The sequence below is a fragment of the Echiichthys vipera genome, assembly GCF_963691815.1.
Source record: "Echiichthys vipera genome assembly, chromosome: 19".
Lineage (NCBI taxonomy): Eukaryota > Metazoa > Chordata > Actinopteri > Perciformes > Trachinidae > Echiichthys > Echiichthys vipera.
The window spans coordinates 17,799,726-17,818,740 of record NC_139844.1 but is presented as its reverse complement, the minus strand read 5'-3'; the positions used below and the strand labels follow the sequence as shown (position 1 = coordinate 17,818,740).

Below are 19,015 nucleotides of genomic sequence, written 5' to 3'. Positions count from 1 at the left end.
CTCCATTTGCCGACCAGATGATTTAAAAGATCAAATATATTTTTGTTTTTTATTGTACATATGACATTTTTATGAAATCAAGAAAACAACTCTGTAAAACTGAATATATAATCCACATGTAAGAGAGCTGAAAACATTGTGTGTGAACTAATATTTGCAATGTATTGAATGTAAACCTAATGCAATAAACAAATATAAAAAGGCACACATTTTTTATTTACCGAGTCTAAAATATCTTTTTTTCTTTCCTGAGTTGTTCATGTTGTCATGATAGGTGAATTTACTCAGACAAATACGGAGCCATTCTTACAAGTCTTTGAACGTTTTGTCTCAATGTCGCACAAATACAAACATTAGTACATTTGTCCACCTCCACTGGAGGAACTTGCTTTTAAAGAACCTTTTCTGTCCTTGTCCAGGATATAAAAGAGATGACTCTGCAGTCACGTGGCTTCATCTCTGACGCTCCCAGTGCCTCCTTTTAACTTGGTTAACTCCCACAGGCCTCCTCCACACAGCTTCAACTGGACATTATGGTACTGTGAGAAACAGACAGACAGTTGATATCCACCTGCTCCAACACTAATTTGAGCTCTGATTTATTTTTATTTTTAGTTTCAGATTTATTTCTTTTTTCATTTTAATTATCCATATTGCTGGATCTTCGACCAAGCCACCACCAAATGTAAGCATGATACACGCGTGTTTACTCTACCTTCTCCAGGCTGCTGCGGTGTCCCAGACTCACTAAAGTCATGCCCAGCTGTTTACAGGTTCTGTACAGCTGCGCTTCTGCCTCCTCCGTCAGAGCACTGGTGGCCTCATCCAACACTGCAAAGGAAAGCATGTAAGAAACACTAGTTTGGGAACTCTCCAGTCTGGGTCACGTCTAACACAGAGGATGGAAACATGCAAATGTTTTACATCTGAAATGCAAAATTGAGTCTTACAACAAAGACAGTGGCTAGCTCCACTGACACTTCTCTGTCAGAAACACTAAAGGTCTTGATTCTTTAGATGCGTTCATTAACACATCACAGAAACACACCTGCGTATTTGGGCTGCAAGTAGAAGAGTCGTGCAAAGCAGAGACGCTGCATTTCACCTGGAGACAGAACGTCATACCTGGAGGGAAAAAAACAGTTCAGTCTGCATCATTTTGTGGCACGATCGGAGAAGTAATGAACACATTTATTATGTCACTTTGTCATCGTCTTTCCTCTTGTGTTTCGTCTTACCAGTTCCAGTCCACGTGTTTATCCAGTCCGCCCGTCCGCTTGAGGAGACTGGACTGGAGCACAGATAAAAGTTTGATTCAGGATCATTGAATGTGTCAATTCAAAATAATTTAGTGAAATATTCAACAAATTTGAAAAACAAATAAGGAATACACTGTGGGTTAAAGTCACTCACCACTCCAGCTAGTTCCAAGAATTGTATAATTCTTTCATCATCCACTGTCCCTGAACAAAAAAAGCACACACATGAATATCACTGACAGAAATGATCAATTATTTTTGTGGAGATGCTGCCTCCTACCTAATGCAGGAGGCAGCATCTCCACAAAGACTCTTCTTACAACACTGATCTACTGTATTAATGGTATCATTATATTATTATTAAATGAGCTGCAAACATTTGAAAAGATGCATTTCCTTGGATTTTAATGAATCAAAATGCCCAAAGGACACAACTTGTTTACTTATGTGCTTTTAATTAACAGTCCTTTGTATTTCTTTTTTGCTAGAGCAACAATAAACATCTCTAACCTTAGACTGTTAAACAGTTTAATATAAAGTTCAGTCAGAGGGAAATCTGATACCTGATGCAGGGTAAATATCCTTCAGTGGGTAGATCACCTGTTGGAGAAACGTTCCAGTTAGTCCTATTTCTTTATTTATTAGTTGACGAGTTAAAGGCTCTATAGAGAGACAACTCTTTAAGGGGAAAACAACAATAGAAGAGAAGGTGACCTGTTCACGCAGTGTGCCATCTGTCAGGTAAGGTTTCTGCGGCAGAAAGAGGGTTCCTCTGGGCCCGAAACATGTGGTCATCTGGACAAAACCTGAGGAGAAGAAAATGGACAAAACAGTGTAATAGAGCTGCTAAGGTGGACATCACACATTTCTAATTTGAAGGAAAGTGCTGCCCTTCTCCTGTGATGTACAGAAAACAAACGAGATCACAAACAGATTCCTCTCCTCCCATCTTTCCATGAACACAGATCCAGGATCTGTAAAAACAAAATCCTCTCATATCCTCTGCCATCATAAATAAGCATCAATACTTTAATGTACAACTTTTGGTAAGATTTCCAAATCTCTTGCCAATATGTCGCTGCATCTCTGGGCTATTTCCAGACACATTTCTGTGTTGTTTACTAGTTTAAGATAGAGGCTGCAATACAAATTTATATTTAACTAATCAAAACCAAAAGGGAAAACATGACAACACCATGTGTACTTTTAAAATATGGAATAAAAATAATAAAAAAAATAATGTCCCAACCCTGAAGGGGCTCCAGATACTTTTTTAATTTATGGGTTAGGCATAAAAGAAAAGGATATTCATTCTCATGTTCATACTATAACAATAAAATTGGACATTTGTAGCTCTTTATTGTATGCGTCTTCTGTCCAGCTCCTGAAAATAACTATTCCAGTCAGGAGTGATTATTACAGCCTACACTGGTCAGGAGCCACCACGCCTTTTAATTAAGCCCTCCCTCTCATATCTTGACTCAAAGGAATCAAACTTTTCTTTCCCCTCAGACAGGAGCCTCAGCCGCGCAGCTCTCTCACCGCTGTCTGCCTCCCAGAGTCGGTTGAGGACCCTCAGTAGTGACGTCTTGCCGGTGCCTGTGTTTCCCACCACCAGTAGATGTGTTCCCTGGCTGATTTTCAGACTCAGATCCTCCACCAGCAGCTCGTCTGAGTAAGGAGATTTATATGAGAGATGGTCCAGGATGAAGGCGGTGTCTGCTGGACCTGCGTTGACGTTGAAGTCACTGTGCGAAGAAATTAAATTAAATACAAAGATCATGTGGATGCTGAAAAGCTTTGTTACAACACTTTCATTCATTTTATCTTCTTTTTTTTTAATCTAATCTCCTTTTTAGCATGTGTGCACTCTCTCAACATACAGTCTCTTGCTTAAATCTTTTTCACTGCAGCGGAGATTAATGTAAAAGTGCTCACACAAACCTGTCAAAGTTGTAGCTTTCCCCTGATGCTGGGTCATAGTCACACTGCTTGCGTAGGATGTCATCCATCACCTCCCTCAGCTCCCCAATCCTGACCACAACACACACGCACACACAAACAGATTTGTTAATAGAAAGGTGGATGGCATGCACAAACGCTGCTGTCATCATCTGTCCTCCAGGAGGTGAATTTAAGTATGCAGCGTAATACCTGTGGGTGTATCCAGCTACATCTGACAGAGTGGTTGACAGGTCTATTAGCTGTGTGAAGCCATTTATCAGGTAGATGCACACGAAGGCGTTCTGAATATGAACACGGAGAGGGAGAACCACAGCAGAGAGTAAATAAGAGACAAGAATATTAAAAGAGTGTTAACACAGAACAATGAGGCACAGTGGACAACAGCATAACACTGAACGAGACTGGCTAATGATACGACTTAAATGTGCTTGTCTACATGTGGTTGAGATAACTGAAGCCACAAGAATTCCTGTTTAGACATTTAGAAGTGAGATCTCTGTGTAAACACAGGCATTTCAACTCAGCATGAAAGTTTTATCGGGAGAGAAAGCTTTTGCTGCCACCTAGTGGTTAAATAGGTAACACATTCACATTCAGCCAGCTCTTCTGTGACGCCAAACCTTTCACACCCTCTGTCATCTCTCCACTAAACTTTGAGGAAAGGGTAACAGGAGCACAGGATCTTCATTTGAACTATTTTATGATTTTAGATTTGTATTCAATGTGTTTATGTCACCGAGGACAAACGGATACTGATTGTGAATGTGGCTCAGGTTCAATCCCTGACTTGATGAATATAAAACAATTGTTTTTTACCTCTCTGTCTATCCTCAAAGCAATTTCAGTCAAAAACAACTGGACTGGTTGTTTGTCTAGGAAGACGTTTCACCTCTGGTCGGTCCAGTCCCAGCCTGGTCAGATGCGTACATGAAGTGATGAAGCCTCTTGGATGAGAGGTGAAACGTCTTCCTGGACAAACAACCAGTCCAGTTGTTTTTGACTGAAATTGCTTTGAGGATAACGATGACCTGGACGAATGAGAACATTCACAGGCCCTCTCTGTCTATGTTTGTGTGTGAAGAAAGTTGCATTTCTAAAGAACAACGAGTCCTGAGGAGTCCGGACAGGGAAATAAAAACATGCTCACCTTACTGATAAGTGCACTGAGCTCACCGGGAGTGAGACCATCATAGATGCCAGTGAAGATGGGAATGGCGATTATAATGTAGCTGAGAAAACCTCCGACGTAGTCAAAGGTGTTCACCCCGACTGAGAGAGGAGAGGGCAGAGGTTAGCAGGTTTAATCAGAGCCATCAATGAAAGATTTGAGTCAGTGAGTGGGGGTTTAGGGTGTCATTACTATAAAGCCAGAGCTCTTTGTTTATTAGACTCTTCTGAGTTTGTAACAGCGCCTGCAGTCTGCGGTCCGTCCTCAGGTGCTCCACTTTACCGGCTCTAGAAACACAGAGAGCTGCTTTAACTCTGTACTTTGTTGTGTCAGAAAGATTCATAGTGCTTGATGCTATACTTTTTTATGACAGGGAAGTGCAAGTGCAGTCCAAGTACACTTTCTATGTACGTTATACAGTTATGACTGTATGTTGTGTGTTTGAATCTACTGTTTGTGCCTCACCTGTAAAAAGCTGCAGACTCTGCGTTGACACGGATCTGCATGTGCTTGAATCTGAAAATACAAAAACATGTTTTCACTTTCCCCCATCAACACAAAACAACCAACAGATCAAATTACAATTCCTCTTTCATAGCTGACGCATATCCTGAGTTATGTCCTAAGAGGTAAAAAGGCACCAGGCCAAGGACTACAGATACTTCCTCTTAACAAAGGACATATTTCCTGAAAGATAAACACTAAAAGGACCCTGATGTAGACTTGGGTCGGTCGTAATGCATTGGCCATTTTAAATACAAATTTAAAACAAAGGCATTTTCATTTTTACAAACCCTACAATGGGCTTTGGATTACTTGTGCATCTGTAGAGCTCCTGTATGTGATAACCACAAAGACCTAGTAGCACTTCTACTCCATTGACTTCATAAATCTGGAAAAATACCCAACCACTCTGTTGATATTCAGGGGAACCGTTTTCAAGTCAATCCTGCTCAGCTTGTCTGTCAGCACACACTCTTATTTGACACGGATACTCGTGTTTGTCTTAAAGAAACATGACCTACATTCTGAACTTACCTGAAGTCTCCCTCCAGTTTTTCTTGCTCAAACAGAGTGGACACAATCGGCCCCATGAGGCTTTTATTGGCAATGGTCCCAATCACAAAGTAGCCAAAGATACTCACAGGACCGATCCAGCCGGTGCTGAAAAGCAAGGCAACAACTTTATTTAAATATATCTTTTCACAACATAAAGTGCTTTACATAGGGCATGGAACAGAGTGACAATGAGAAAGAAAGTTACAATTAAACCCTCAAAGAATACAAAAGATAGTGTCATTTGCCTGCAGGTAATGTGAAATAAAAACCCTCACATTTGACAAAAAGTAATGGCAAACGTTTGTATGCACCATTTATATTAAAGGGAAGTCTTTATTCATTTTTTTTTCACCTTTTTTGTCATTTTTTATGTAAATTTGCCTCTCTGAAGCACAAATATTGGCAAACTGACTGTAATAATGTGATACGTTAACAGAACACAATGTATGTTTCAGATGATGCTTCATCTACAGAGTAGGTGTGCGATACATTACAGTTGCCTAATACTCTACAAACTCACCTATTAAAGCAGTGGTAGGTGTAGTAAGACAGTGTAAACGGTGAAACAATCAAACGACTAGCCATGGTGCTCATCTGCTTACACAGCCTCTCTGCATCCTGACTGATTCGCTGGTCTCTGCAAGATTTACAGAAAGAAACGCACAAAAAAATTCAATGAATCCTCTTTATGATGATGTTTTATATTCTAATAGCCACATCACCTCAATTTTATTAAGACATTATTAAGTTAAAATTGCATTTGTGTTTATACTGTTTAAATCTTTCGTTTAAGCACAAGAGAAGAAAAGACTACAAAGAGGAAAACCATTGAAACTTACGGGTTGTCGATATCCTCTCGGAGTACATTGAGAGTGTAATAGACCCGGCCCTGGAAGTAAGACGTGTGGAGGCTCTCAGTTAGCGTCCTTCTCCAGCTCACATACATCTGATTACAAATGTACTGGTCGATACTTTTCAACTGGGAGACAGAGAGACGAACACAGAGAGGAATAAATGGTCTATTAGAGAGTAGAGTTACACAGAGACACCAAAAGGTATAATAACCTCTATGAGACTAACAAGAGTAAACGTCGTGTCATTTCTCATAGTGCCAAAGAGGCCTGCTACCACCTGCTTTCATTGAAAAAGCAACGTGGTAAAATAAACTGTATGTAGAATGTCAGTTTCCTCAGAATAAACTTAATATGGTGACGTGTTTGCAATTCCACAGGTTCAAAATCCAAGTATTCAAGATTCAAGATTCAAGAAGCTTTATTTATCCCGAGGGAAATTATTAAGTATCAAGTTTGCGTTGGCTGTAAAATGAACATGCCAGGCTGTCCTGACCTGGTAAAGTTGCCATGATAAACATGATGTCATACAATAAAATACAGGCAACAATGCATCTGATTCTTTATGGGGACAAAGGATGTCTACCAGTTATGATAACAATCATGTTATACTCTGGTCTAATCACATAAATTAAATCATTTGTCTTTAAACAATTTCCCCCTGGAATTATTAAAGTATTTCTGATTCTGATCAATGGTAGTAAGACTGTTATAGTTGCATTGCACTGAACAATGACAACCAAGTTAACTTCTTGGATATGTTGTAATATACAGCTGATAATGAAACTATGCTCATATTTTAGAAATAAGTTACTGCTGATTAAATACAGTATACACACAAACAAACAAGCATCTACAGTTAATTATTAAAATGATTTTAGGAGAAATATTAGCCTGATATAGAATACAACTTTTCGTATCTATGTGGAGGTACTGAGTAAAACTCTGTGTGATGATGCACTACCTATATAAGAAAAGTAAATACCAGCACAGAGTAGTGACACTTTTATCAATACTCTAAGTCTGCAGACCAATCAGAAGCAGAGCGGAGCACAAAGGACAATGATAAGAGAGAGATGTACAGCTGACTCAGAACATGAGGAGTGTTACAGAGGGATAAACTCTGGTGATAGTTTTGGGATGCTACTAGTATCAGTATTCAACTTGCGCCACCCCCTCAGCTTCTGCAACTTACTGTGGAGTTGAGCAAGATGAGCACCATAGCTGTGCCCACCAGATTCCTGAATCCTGAGTAATCTTTGTCTGCCAGCACATTGTAGAAGTGACTTGGTAGGACGCCAACTTGGTAAATGATCAGCTGCTCTGATGACAGAAAATAAGATGAGGGACAAAAGACACTCGTAAAACAAACGTAGGGAAATTAGGCAACCTTTGAGCTAAAGGCCGGCAGCAGGAATGACATACAGAGGTAGTCTAGTGTTATCTGAAGAGGAGTTTTACAATGTCACAAAAAGCATTGTCCAACAGGGAGTGAATGTGTCTCATGACGAGGCTTCATGTGAAAGATATTTGATTGTATTCGCAGTGATCCGATAGCTTGATCTGATTGTGACTCCAGCTGTTACCTGTCAGAGTGACAGCAAGCAGTGTCCCAAACATCAGAGCGCTTTGACTGGACCATGATGGGAACAGGACCTTCTGGATGCTGCAGATCCTCTGCACAAACTTCCAGTCCAATTTTGGTCTGAATCATGCACAGAGGGACAGAAATAAAACTGTATTAGAACATTTGCAACATTTCAATCTCATGAACTGTGTGGTCACAAGCATTTGCATCAGTCACTTACACCATTTCCTCATAACAACATTTAAACTGGTCCGGTACAATTTTGACAGACTTGAAATTCCATTTGATGCTACTTTATACTTCTACTCCACTACATTTCAGAGGAAATGTACTTTATACTTCTACTCCACTACATTTCAGAGGAAATGTACTTTATACTTCTACTGCACTACATTTCAGAGGAAATATACTTTATACTTCTACTGCACTACATTTCAGAGGAAATGTGGTTTATACTTCTACTCCACTACATTTCAGAGGAAATGTACTTTATACTTCTACTCCACTACATTTCAGAGGAAATGTACTTTATACTTCTACTCCACTACATTTAGTCGGAAACTTTAGTAGCTAGTTACTTCTGAAATTCAGATTATTAACAAAAAAATATTATTAACAAATAAAATGAAACATATTGTTATGGATTAAGCCCCAGATGAGTCTAGAAAGTAATTAAAATTAGCCCCACCTTTATCAGCTGCAGCAAAATAATCCAATAATATACTATTCTGAAACAGGCAGTTCTGCATAAAGAGTACTTTTACATTTTGTACTTAAAGTACATTTTGATGCTGATACTTTTGTACGTTTCATTAAGTGACATTTTGTGAATGTAATACTGTGTATTTCACTGTTTTGTTTCCTGTTTCTTTGAAATGAACTGTTACGTTGCGTCAAAGTTACGTTGAAATAACGTTTTACGTCACACCTGTACTCAAAGTTAAGTTAGCTTAATTCTTACCTTTTCGTCCTTTTACCATTTGACTTTTCCAAACGAGGCATCTGCACTGGCTAATATTTCTTCTAGATAAAAACTTCACAAATGTAAGCAAATATCAATTAGCAGGTCAAGCTAACTTTAGAAAAACCGACCTTCAAACTTAAAACAGAGACTAACGGTTAACGTTAACTGACGACGGTTAGCGAGGGGGGTGACGAGCACATCTCTTCAAAACAACCGTCCTCTCTGTTACTTATCACGGCTGCATCAATGAGCTTCAACGGTGCCTAACGTTAGCATCGTCTAACTACCATTACCTGCTACTCCACTGTGCAGAACTGTGCACTGAGTTGTGTATGTTTTGATGCCGGTGAAAATAAAAGTCCGGACTTCCGGTCTTACGTTACTGTATTCCGGTTTTTCAAAATAAAAGGTTCCATAGGTTTTTTGCCAGAGTCAATCAGGAAAAACTAAAATGTCATTTTTGCTCATTGACTTGAATGTGAACACTCTTCTTCATTTTGTACAAGCTTTAGTTTACTTATTAATTTTTTTGTTGTCTCTTTACTGTCTTTTTAATTAATTATTTGTTATTTTTACTGTTTACTGAAAGTGTCCTATTGTTTATCTTGCCTTGTTGATGTGTATATACACAGTCAGTGGCACTGGTTCTCAAACTGTGATACTGAATAATCTATAAAATAAAAAAAGATTACATTCATTACTAAATAAATATAATGCTATCAAAATACTACAACTTTACTCGAGAGGGCCTGATATTTTGTGAGGTGGTGCGTCATGTACACAGATTGAGAACCACTGGTCTATGGTATATACTGTATGTATATGTGTGTGGATTTCTGTGTGTTTTTGCCTTTGCTCTTGCTGTCAAAGCTAAACTTACTTGAACTAACATAAATATGATCAATCTTACATTAGCTGCTAAATGTATAGTGGTAAAAGATTGCATGGGGAGAGTCGCGCCATGTGCTGACCGACCTCTGTCAATTCTTTCGATAAGATGCCAAAAACAGACATCACTCAAAGTTCAGTTTATAAAAAAGAAGAGCACTGATGAGGCTGGATGTACGTGTGGGACAAAGACCTAAAACATATCGATGTTGCTCAAAGGTTAAGCATGAACCCAATGTACTATTTTGACACAAGACTCCACACTGCATGCCTTTCCTCAGTATGGACAAAGAACAAAAATGTAGAAATTCTGTATTTTTGCAGTAATTCGCACACATGCAACGACTAAATCAATGTACTTTTCATGTGAGATCAAGATTTGTTAAAGCATCCAACGGTTCACTTTCTTTGTGATGAACCGCCTTTCTGGAACAAATGTATTAAATAGCACATCATCAGTACTTGACTATTTTTATTGTAATCAACTGATTTCTATCGCACAGATCTGATGTTGTTTACCAGCCTACAGAAAATCTCACTCTCACAGTACTTCTAAAAGTCTAAAATCCCAGATGAAGTGACACATTGACCCTCTTATATCGTATTTCCTTGCACGAAAAAATAACTTCTGGAACATTGAAAATGAAATGAATTCAAAATGTGGTTTTTTTCTTCCTTTTTTGGAATATTTTATTCTGTTTCCATATTTCTTGCAAAGGATACAGTCTTTGCATAACAGAAAGAAAGATGTGGGAATGGATGGGCATTATAGACCTACACATATTCCATGAGTACTTACAAGTATAAATGCTAAGCCATTATTTTTATTATGACATGAATATTAGAGGAAATTATTTTTCACAATACAACGTATAACAATTAAAACATACAGACAGGTGCGAGGCTCAGTGCTTTTCTATACTGCAAGTTAAAGAAGGCCAGCTCAAATCAAGTCAAATCTTAGAAATCAAGCATGAATAATATCGTTTATCAGTTCAGCAAGTTGGTTAAGATGGCAGTATATCAAAAATATCTTATTCTAATTTTATGCTTCCCATTGATTATTCACTTGATTTTACTTAACTTACACTTGGACCATAATTACAAATTTACAAAAATGAGTTGATGAAATAATGCTATGCTAATGTAGAAAAACCTTCATGATACGACAGATCTGCTCTTCAAGTCTTTCAGATTTAAATAGAGATCATGAAACCACCTCGACAACCATGATCTTAAATACTTAAGAGTGTTTCACTGCTTCCAGGCTGATTTCAATTAAACACGAAGAGAAATGAGAAGTGAAGTGACTTCACGCTTTGCTGATCCATGGTTTGGTTTATTCTTAGAGCTATCAATGATGGAAATGTACAATAGATTCCTTGTTTATGAATGCAATCATCATTACAGTGCAGTACCTATCTGTTCTGATAGATTTGGTATTTGCAAAGTTCCAGTTAATACTTACATGTGTCGACAACAGGTGAAACTTAAAGGATAAGGCTGGTGATGTTCTACAGTATATTGTTGTTATTGCCAACAAATCTCAATATCAATACATTAGTCCCTCACTCAATGCTTTACAACTCCCTCCAGTCTGTGGCTCTGGCCCCGAAGCCTGTTCGTTCCTACTGAAGATGTAAATCTTTAAAGATATACTTATAGGCTAAATGATTCCCTAAAACAGCCGTCATTGACTGTCAAACAGGAGTAAATACTGTATTTGTTGTGGATTATTTCAGCCGTAGATTAATACACATTGGGTGCATTTACAGAGAGAGAATGATTTATCCATTAAGTATAAACTTCGGTGCCCATGCTCATCATAATGAAGGGAACATGTCAAACAGTCTAACCAAGCCCCCACCACAGCAACTTCCTGGTTGATCCAATAAGGAAGTGCCAAAAACTGCGGTTCTCTGAGTGTCCACTAGGGGCAGTTTGCATAATAGAGCACTTTCTCATAGACCCCATGTTAAACAGGCCGTTTTCACAGCATAATTAAACCTACTTAAGGCCTGGTACAAAAAACATTCTAGTCTGTATGTTTAGGTCATATCTCAATGACAACACTGAGGGGGGTGATTTTTTTTTGTACCAAGCTAGTTTTTGATTTATTGGAGTTTAAAGTTTATGCAGCTAGCCCCTGGCCCTAACTTCTCCTCGGAGGTATACATCAGCTAGATTGACGTATCTCCCTCCCCCCAATGTCAAATACATGCCCTTTTTGGTAAGAGGAAATGAGGCGGCATCAAAGTCTGACAAGATGGCGACTCCTGCAGGCGAGTACGACTGGATCAGGTTGGGAGAACGTACCCCGACGGGTATGCTACGAAATATTGGCAACACAAAAAAATATAGAAAATCACCATATTTATCCTTTGAATCAGTTTTTGAAAAAAACACAAACTTTATCTTGTGTTGAAACAACAGCATGTTTCCATGTGCTCTTTACCGTCACCATGTAGGTGAACATGTCAGCAGTAAATGACAGTTTGCAAACAACACTCAGGCGAGGTTTAAGATCCTAAAGAGGAGAGGCACCACACAGACACAACTAAAACCAACAAAACTGTAGACAATGTAACGGTACGGCAGCTCTACTTTCATGTGCTGCCTCGCCTGTCTCACGTCATCTGAAGGCAGCCCGAACACTCGACATAAGAACGGAATAGTCACTGCTTTCATAACCATTCTCGTGACGAGGATGACAGCGACTCCGATAAGGAAGCGCAGCAGGGAGAGAGCCACCAAGCTAGTGCTGATTGAAGGTAAAGTAAGAGGAAGTGCAGACAGTGGCGGATCCAGCAGCAGCCCCAGCTGATAGTTCACATGGGTAGCAATAGCAGCTCCGGCCCCGGTGCCCAGAGCCTGAGCCGTATCGCCCCGAGAGGTGCTCCAGGAATCCAGAGAGAAAGCCACAAGTCCCAGGCTCACATGTGACACGATAATAACAAGTGGTGCAAAGTGGTCCATCATGTAGAAGCTGTCGATCTTGTCCAATACTGGCTGGAAGAAGGCTAGAATAAGAAGGCTGTACAGGAAGCCAGTGATTACCTCCTGCAACACAGAGATAAAAATAAATTTAAACCAGGCAGTCAATGTTTTTACTCATATTTACACTCTTGACAGACTTGCTTGATATACCCAAAGTCCTATATAATTAAATGATGCATAATGTTTTAATGGTTCAAGGTTCAAGATATCTTTATTATCTCCAAAAGGCAATTTGGTGTACAGCTAGCAGTAAAAGAGGCACAGCAAACAACAAATAGCAGATTTAAAATCAAAATTATTCTGACATATATCAGTGACAACATACTGCGAGTTATACAGAAAGTCTGAGCTCCCTTTGCATTAGTTTCTATATCATCAGATGAACAAATCAGTTGAGCTACTGAGTTGGGTTGATGACTTTGGTTTCCACTGACTGTTGTTACATCATTTTGATCTCAACAAATGAAACAATGCACATCAGTAAAGATTTTCAGCTTGAATAATTTTGTTCATCAAGATCTGTACTTACCAGAATAGAGTGCATCCCCATGTATACTCTGCTTACACAGACCAGGACACTCCAGCTGAGAGCCACACAAAAGCCAAAGAGGAAGGGGTACTAGGAGAGGGAGCAAAACCCATAGAGACATTAAAAACTTTGTACATTGATAAAAGAAAGGTGGTGGAAGATGAGCCTTCAAAAAATACAAAAACCCCAGATGATAGTTAAGCTAATACAAAGCTTCTGAAGTGGGCTAATGGACTTTTACAGGGATACACTTTTCTCAAGATCTGTTGACTAGAACCATAATATACAGTTGAAGAAGCTACAATGTGAGTAGCAGGACATGATGGCAATATACTCAACTCACATTAAGTCTCCTGGACAGTTCACTGTCAGTGGAAAAACTCCAGTATTTCAGTATCACAGTGAGCAAAGGTTACAAGTATATACAGCCATGCTTTCGGCTCAGTCAGGTTGTGTTAACATTTGCTATATAGTGCTACTGTGAATTCTTAGTTTTGCAGGTGATGATAAGGTGAGGGATCCCCAAAGTGATTACAGTTCATCCTGAATATTTGTAAAATTTAATGCCAATCTATTTAAAACATGGTAAATGGTAAATGACTTGTACATATATAGCATCGTCTAACCTAATCTAACCATTCAGACCACATATGCACAACACAGGGTGCAAATTGGGGTTCTGTGTCTTGCTCAAGGACACACAGACAAAAGGAGTCAGAGATCAACCCCAGATCTTTTGAGTGGAGAACGACCCGCTTTATCTCTGAGCCACAGCCACCCTTGTCTGCATCTTATCTGTTGTAACCTTTTGTAACCTCTATCTCTGAAATGAAGTTCCTCAACCTTACATATCAGTGAACTTGATGACACCAAAACCACTGCCTGAACTCAGCTCAAAGCCCTTATGCAGGTGTACAACAACAAAAGGAGCTCTTCTTTCCTGGGGCTGACCCCTCGGTAGGGGTCTACACTAAGGTTTTTTTTAGAAATAGCATTAATGCATCTCCTTTTTAACATTAAACATACAGTGTGCACAAGATACAGGGGCAAGCGGATTTAACTAAGAGATTACTAAAGAAGTTTGAAACAGAGACCTAATTGTGTGTCATTAATGCATCGCTTTTTAAACAGCTTATTGCACTTAGGGTTGGGGTTTGATAGAGTTTATTCCAATTCAAATCCCTCAGAGAATCCATTAAGGTTCAACTTTTGAAGAAGTTATTAATGACGACAACTCAAAAGATCAGAATGAAGGTTGTCTCACAAATGATCTTAGATGAAAAAGGTGCAAAGAGCAGGAAAACCCTGGCATGAGTTTCATTTTGGCTCAGCATCAAGTTATTCATGGAATTTATTTTTATTAGTGACAGCTAATCAGCAGGTGAAAAGTTTAACTGCTTTAAAGTCTCTGACCTGACTTATAGTACACTCCTTTCTTTCCTCAAGAATGAAGAAAACCTCTAAACTTCATCTTAACCAGAAAAGACACTCACAGCAACATTTGTGTGCTCTCCTCCCTGACTGTCTTACTTTGTTCATTAGCATCGCTGTCCATTGATACTTTAAGTCAAAATGTTTATTCAAGTGTAATTTGATACATTCACTTCCCTTAATTCCCATTCACTAGTCCCGTCTCTCTCTCTGTTACAATGTAGAACAGCGAGTCTTTATCTAAAAATCAAAGCTACCTTTTCACTCCTCGGACACACCCTGTCGTGTTTTAACAGTCCGCTTAAGCAGAGGAATGTTTGTTGTCTTCATATGAGACAAGGCAGCAACGATCAACAGTGATTTAAAGGCAGTCAGGTTTCTCATTCCTATGAATAGACGAACCCACCATGTGGAGCTTTTTCTATATTAAATTCTCTTTTTAAATCTAGATTTTACCTGAACAAACACTGACAGATGTAGCATGTGAAAAGATGTTACAAACATTGGAAACTTTGGCCTCTCAGGGCCATTGGATGTCTGGGACTTTGGTGTGTCTGACCACCTCCCTTGTGGGTTATCAAAACATATTCATATCCTGCGGATTAAGGCCAGAACACTAAATTCTAATGCAACAGAAAGAAATCGAGTCAATATTTGTTAATTTAAATGTACAAGGTTGCGACACAGTTGTCTGTAACAACACATTTCCATTTCCACACAGTGGATTAACACTGTAGGGGGCTGCGAGGCTACGAATTAGTGGTGCGCTCTCCTGCATTTAACCCCTGTTCCTCCCACTCTTTGTGCATAGAAATTATATCCTGTTGCGTTTAAGTACCCATCACATCAGCTGGAATACTCCCCTGGTGTTCAGTGTGTTGGTTAGTTTGTGCAATTAAACACAAATATGCACTATATGTAAACATATAATATCTACTAAAAACTAACACAAGGCTGCACTCAGTGGGTAATAATGCAGGAGACATCTTCTCATCTCAGTTCAGTTCGAGGTGGTGGTAACATGAATTATTTTCACGTTAGCAAAAAAAACACCAACCTTCATGGAAAAGGAGCAGAATTGCTAAATCACACATGAAAGCCCATGTAGCCCGTTTTCCGTGACTATGAGTTTATGAGTGATTATGGTTTAGGTGGTCAAATCTGATTTGGATTCCAGGTGGAAAGGATCTGGGTGGTGGTTTCCTGAAGGGAAATCCTGTAGTTTGCATTGTGTTTTCAGCACATTAGTATTATCAAGCAAACTGTTGCCTGCAACTCAAAGATGATTTGAAACTACACAGTTTCTCAAGTCACAAGTTGACATATTAGAATAGCTTGTTTTGTCCAAACAGGAAAAATGTATTTAGTTTCACATCCCAGTAGACCAAGAAAAGCAGAAACGAATGCATCTTGGGTACTTTTTTTTGCTTAGAAAATAGTTACATGACTTATCAAAACTGTGGAAAATGGACTAAATCATTTCATCTCATGGTCATTGTGCCCCTGGGCAAGATGTGCTGTGTTTGAGGAGGTGCTTGGAGGGGCCTGGATTGGATTTACATAGCGCCTTTCTCAGTACTCAACTAGATCAATCCAATCCATTATTAAAGCAAAACATTACACAAATTACAACAAACTACTTGCAATGATATTAATAATAATAATAATAAGAAGAAGAAGAACGCTCAATGCCCCCCGATAAACATACAACACTAGGGACTTTTGATGCCATTTACTGCTGTGATCCCACTGTATATAGCGTCTTGTCTATGGTCTTTGTTCTTTTGCATCATGTTCTGTTGTGAGATTTCAGATGTGGTATTAGGGATTTTATTAGGGATGGACCGATATGGATTTTTTAGGCCGATGCCGATTTTTATTCCATCAGCCTTAGCCGATGACTGATACAGAGTGCCGTTTTTCTTGAGCCGATATTTGGAGCAGATTCTACTTTTGCCCCCTTAATTTACATCATAAAAATGACACAATGATGATGACAAATGTTACGAGTCTCAATTTGAAAAAAAGGGAACAATTATTGAACTTAAAAAGGCGTCTCCAGGAACAAGGAGCTGCCTGTGGACGCCTGTCTGTAAATAATGACGGAAAAACTATCGGCGAACACAGCAGCCCGCATCAGCCGATACGATACACGGAAAAACGCAAATATCGGTCCATCACTCCACTTTATTACTGGGATTTGTGTTGTTTTATGTGTTAATGTGACCTGAAGCAGATCACCATGATGTCCCAAACACAAATACCACCAATCCTGGCTGCGTGGCACAAAATATCTATGATCTATAACAGTGAACCTAGAGCCTTTGCTCAGGTTCAGCCCTGAGGCAGTTGACCCCTGTGCCCTGCTGGTGATCCAGCTCTGGCGTGTCTACCTCTGCACATCTCCTGTCTGCAGCAGCTGCACTGAACTACTTTGTCTCCACCTGTGTTTGACACTAAAGGCTGCTCACCTGCCACCGTCCGTACGTCAGCATGAAGAGGCAGAAGGGTATGGCTGTCCCCGTCATGGCGTGCGTGGACGGCATGCTGTACTCGGAGTTGTAGAAGACCTCCACCTTCACCACGGGAGGGGAGGCCGGCCGGGACCAGCGCACCATGTCCTTGGTGGACTGTCCCACGAACAGGTTCCAGGCCCAGACCACGATGAGTCTCCGGCTCACCAGGGCGTCGATGTTCCAGAAGAGGAAGGGGAAGAAGACGATGAAGAACATCTCGTTGCCCAGCTCGGTGCCAAACGTGAACAGGTAGAAGAGGAACTTGTTGTGGATCAGGAACTCTTGACCCACATCCCCGGTGAGGGAGTTTTTCCGGAGGGGTTTTGCTCTGGTGGTGTCTGGGTCGACATTAGCCTCTGCTGGTGATGGACCACCGGGCCTGACGCTGTCACCCTGCATCCCGTTAACCTGCGCATCCCCGGCGGCCCCATTCCCAACACTAACGTCCTCTCTCGGTCCTCCAGGCTGCTGCACCCTCTTCCGAAGCCCGGGACAGTCCGGCTCACACTCTCCGCCGTCTCCGGGCGGTTTAACCGGAAACGTCCCCTGAACGCCGCATACATTTTGAAACCTCGCTACATGTCGGGGGTCCTGGAGATAATTACACATCTGTACAAACTTCCTCACAAAATCGTTCGCCATGATTTAAAAAAACAAACAAATAACTGTTAAAGTTTAAAAATGCAAAACGAGTTCAGGAGCTCATGTTCGTGCGAGCTTAAGGAGAAGCGTTGCTCGGTGACCGCTGCATTCCGCTTAACCGAAAAAAATAACAGTGATTTAGCTCAACGACCGGAGCAGCTACACTCCACTACCGCCCGGTGCCCGCACTCAAAACACGGACCTTGTACACCGGCGTGGACGGCAGCATCCAAAGTCCGTTACAGTTAACCATTACTTCACGCTAAGTCCTAATTCATAACAGACAACAACTAACTGCGTCAGGCCGTTATTATTTCACTCTTCTTCTGCGGGAACCTTTCTTCTTCGGCCCCCTGAATGTGAGCGGTCAATATCCGAACATGCTCGAGTTTGCCGCCCCTGCTGGACGTGTGATGAATTACACATGGTAAACAATAATCCAATTTATTTTAATTTTACATTTTATTTTAAAATATAATATGAGACAAAAACACAATACATCCCTTATTTTAAAGTAGGTATAAAAAAACAGAAATATACACAAAAACAAACTTGTAGAAAAGCCAAAAAGAAGGAAACTAAGTAAATAAATAACATAACACAACATAACACAAGTCATGAAAGAATAGAAAATAAATTAATTGAAAACATTAAATAGGGAGCACAAATGCTCGAGTGTGTCGCCCCTGGTGGACTTCTGATAATTTACACATGATGGAAAAATAATACAATATATTCATTTATTTTTATTTTACTTTTTTTTTTTAACATAATATGAGACCAAAACACAATACATCCCTTATTTTAAAGTAGCTATAAAAATACAGAACTATACACAAAAACAAACTTGTAGAAAAGCAAAAAAGAAGGAAACTAAGTAAATAAATAATATAACACAAGTCATTAAGGAATAGAAAATAAATTAATTGAAAACATTAAATAGGGAGCACAAATGCTCGAGTGTGTCGCCCCTGCTTGACTTGTGATAATTTACACATGATGGAAAAATAATCCAATTTATTCATTTATTTTTATTTATTTTTTTACATTTTATTTTAAACTTATATAAATATAATGTGAGAAAAAGAACAGAATGCATCCCTTATTTTAAAGTAGGTATAAAAATACGGATCTATACACAAAAACAAACTTGTAGAA

General features: G+C 39.5%; 2 protein-coding genes across 2 annotated transcripts; both read right to left on the bottom strand.

Annotated features, from left to right (window-relative positions):
• Window positions 1–415: 415 nt before the first annotated feature.
• On the bottom strand, window positions 416–9,100 carry abcd4 (ATP-binding cassette, sub-family D (ALD), member 4). The gene is made up of 19 exons (XM_083933732.1): window positions 8,852–9,100; window positions 7,889–8,007; window positions 7,498–7,625; window positions 6,291–6,430; window positions 5,972–6,088; window positions 5,431–5,556; window positions 4,858–4,908; window positions 4,585–4,679; window positions 4,372–4,493; window positions 3,414–3,505; window positions 3,204–3,293; window positions 2,802–3,007; window positions 1,974–2,065; window positions 1,823–1,859; window positions 1,414–1,463; window positions 1,239–1,291; window positions 1,049–1,125; window positions 716–831; window positions 416–539 (listed from the first exon to the last, which is right to left on the bottom strand). The coding sequence occupies exons 1-19, from the start codon at window positions 8,890–8,892 to the stop codon at window positions 444–446; spliced, it is 1,848 nt and encodes a 615-aa protein (XP_083789858.1). The 5' UTR covers window positions 8,893–9,100; the 3' UTR covers window positions 416–443.
• A 1,397-nt stretch (window positions 9,101–10,497) lies between these two features.
• On the bottom strand, window positions 10,498–18,170 carry LOC310961675 (sphingosine-1-phosphate phosphatase 1-like). The gene is made up of 3 exons (XM_083933839.1): window positions 17,171–18,170; window positions 13,269–13,358; window positions 10,498–12,802 (listed from the first exon to the last, which is right to left on the bottom strand). The coding sequence occupies exons 1-3, from the start codon at window positions 17,855–17,857 to the stop codon at window positions 12,251–12,253; spliced, it is 1,329 nt and encodes a 442-aa protein (XP_083789965.1). The 5' UTR covers window positions 17,858–18,170; the 3' UTR covers window positions 10,498–12,250.
• Window positions 18,171–19,015: the final 845 nt, after the last annotated feature.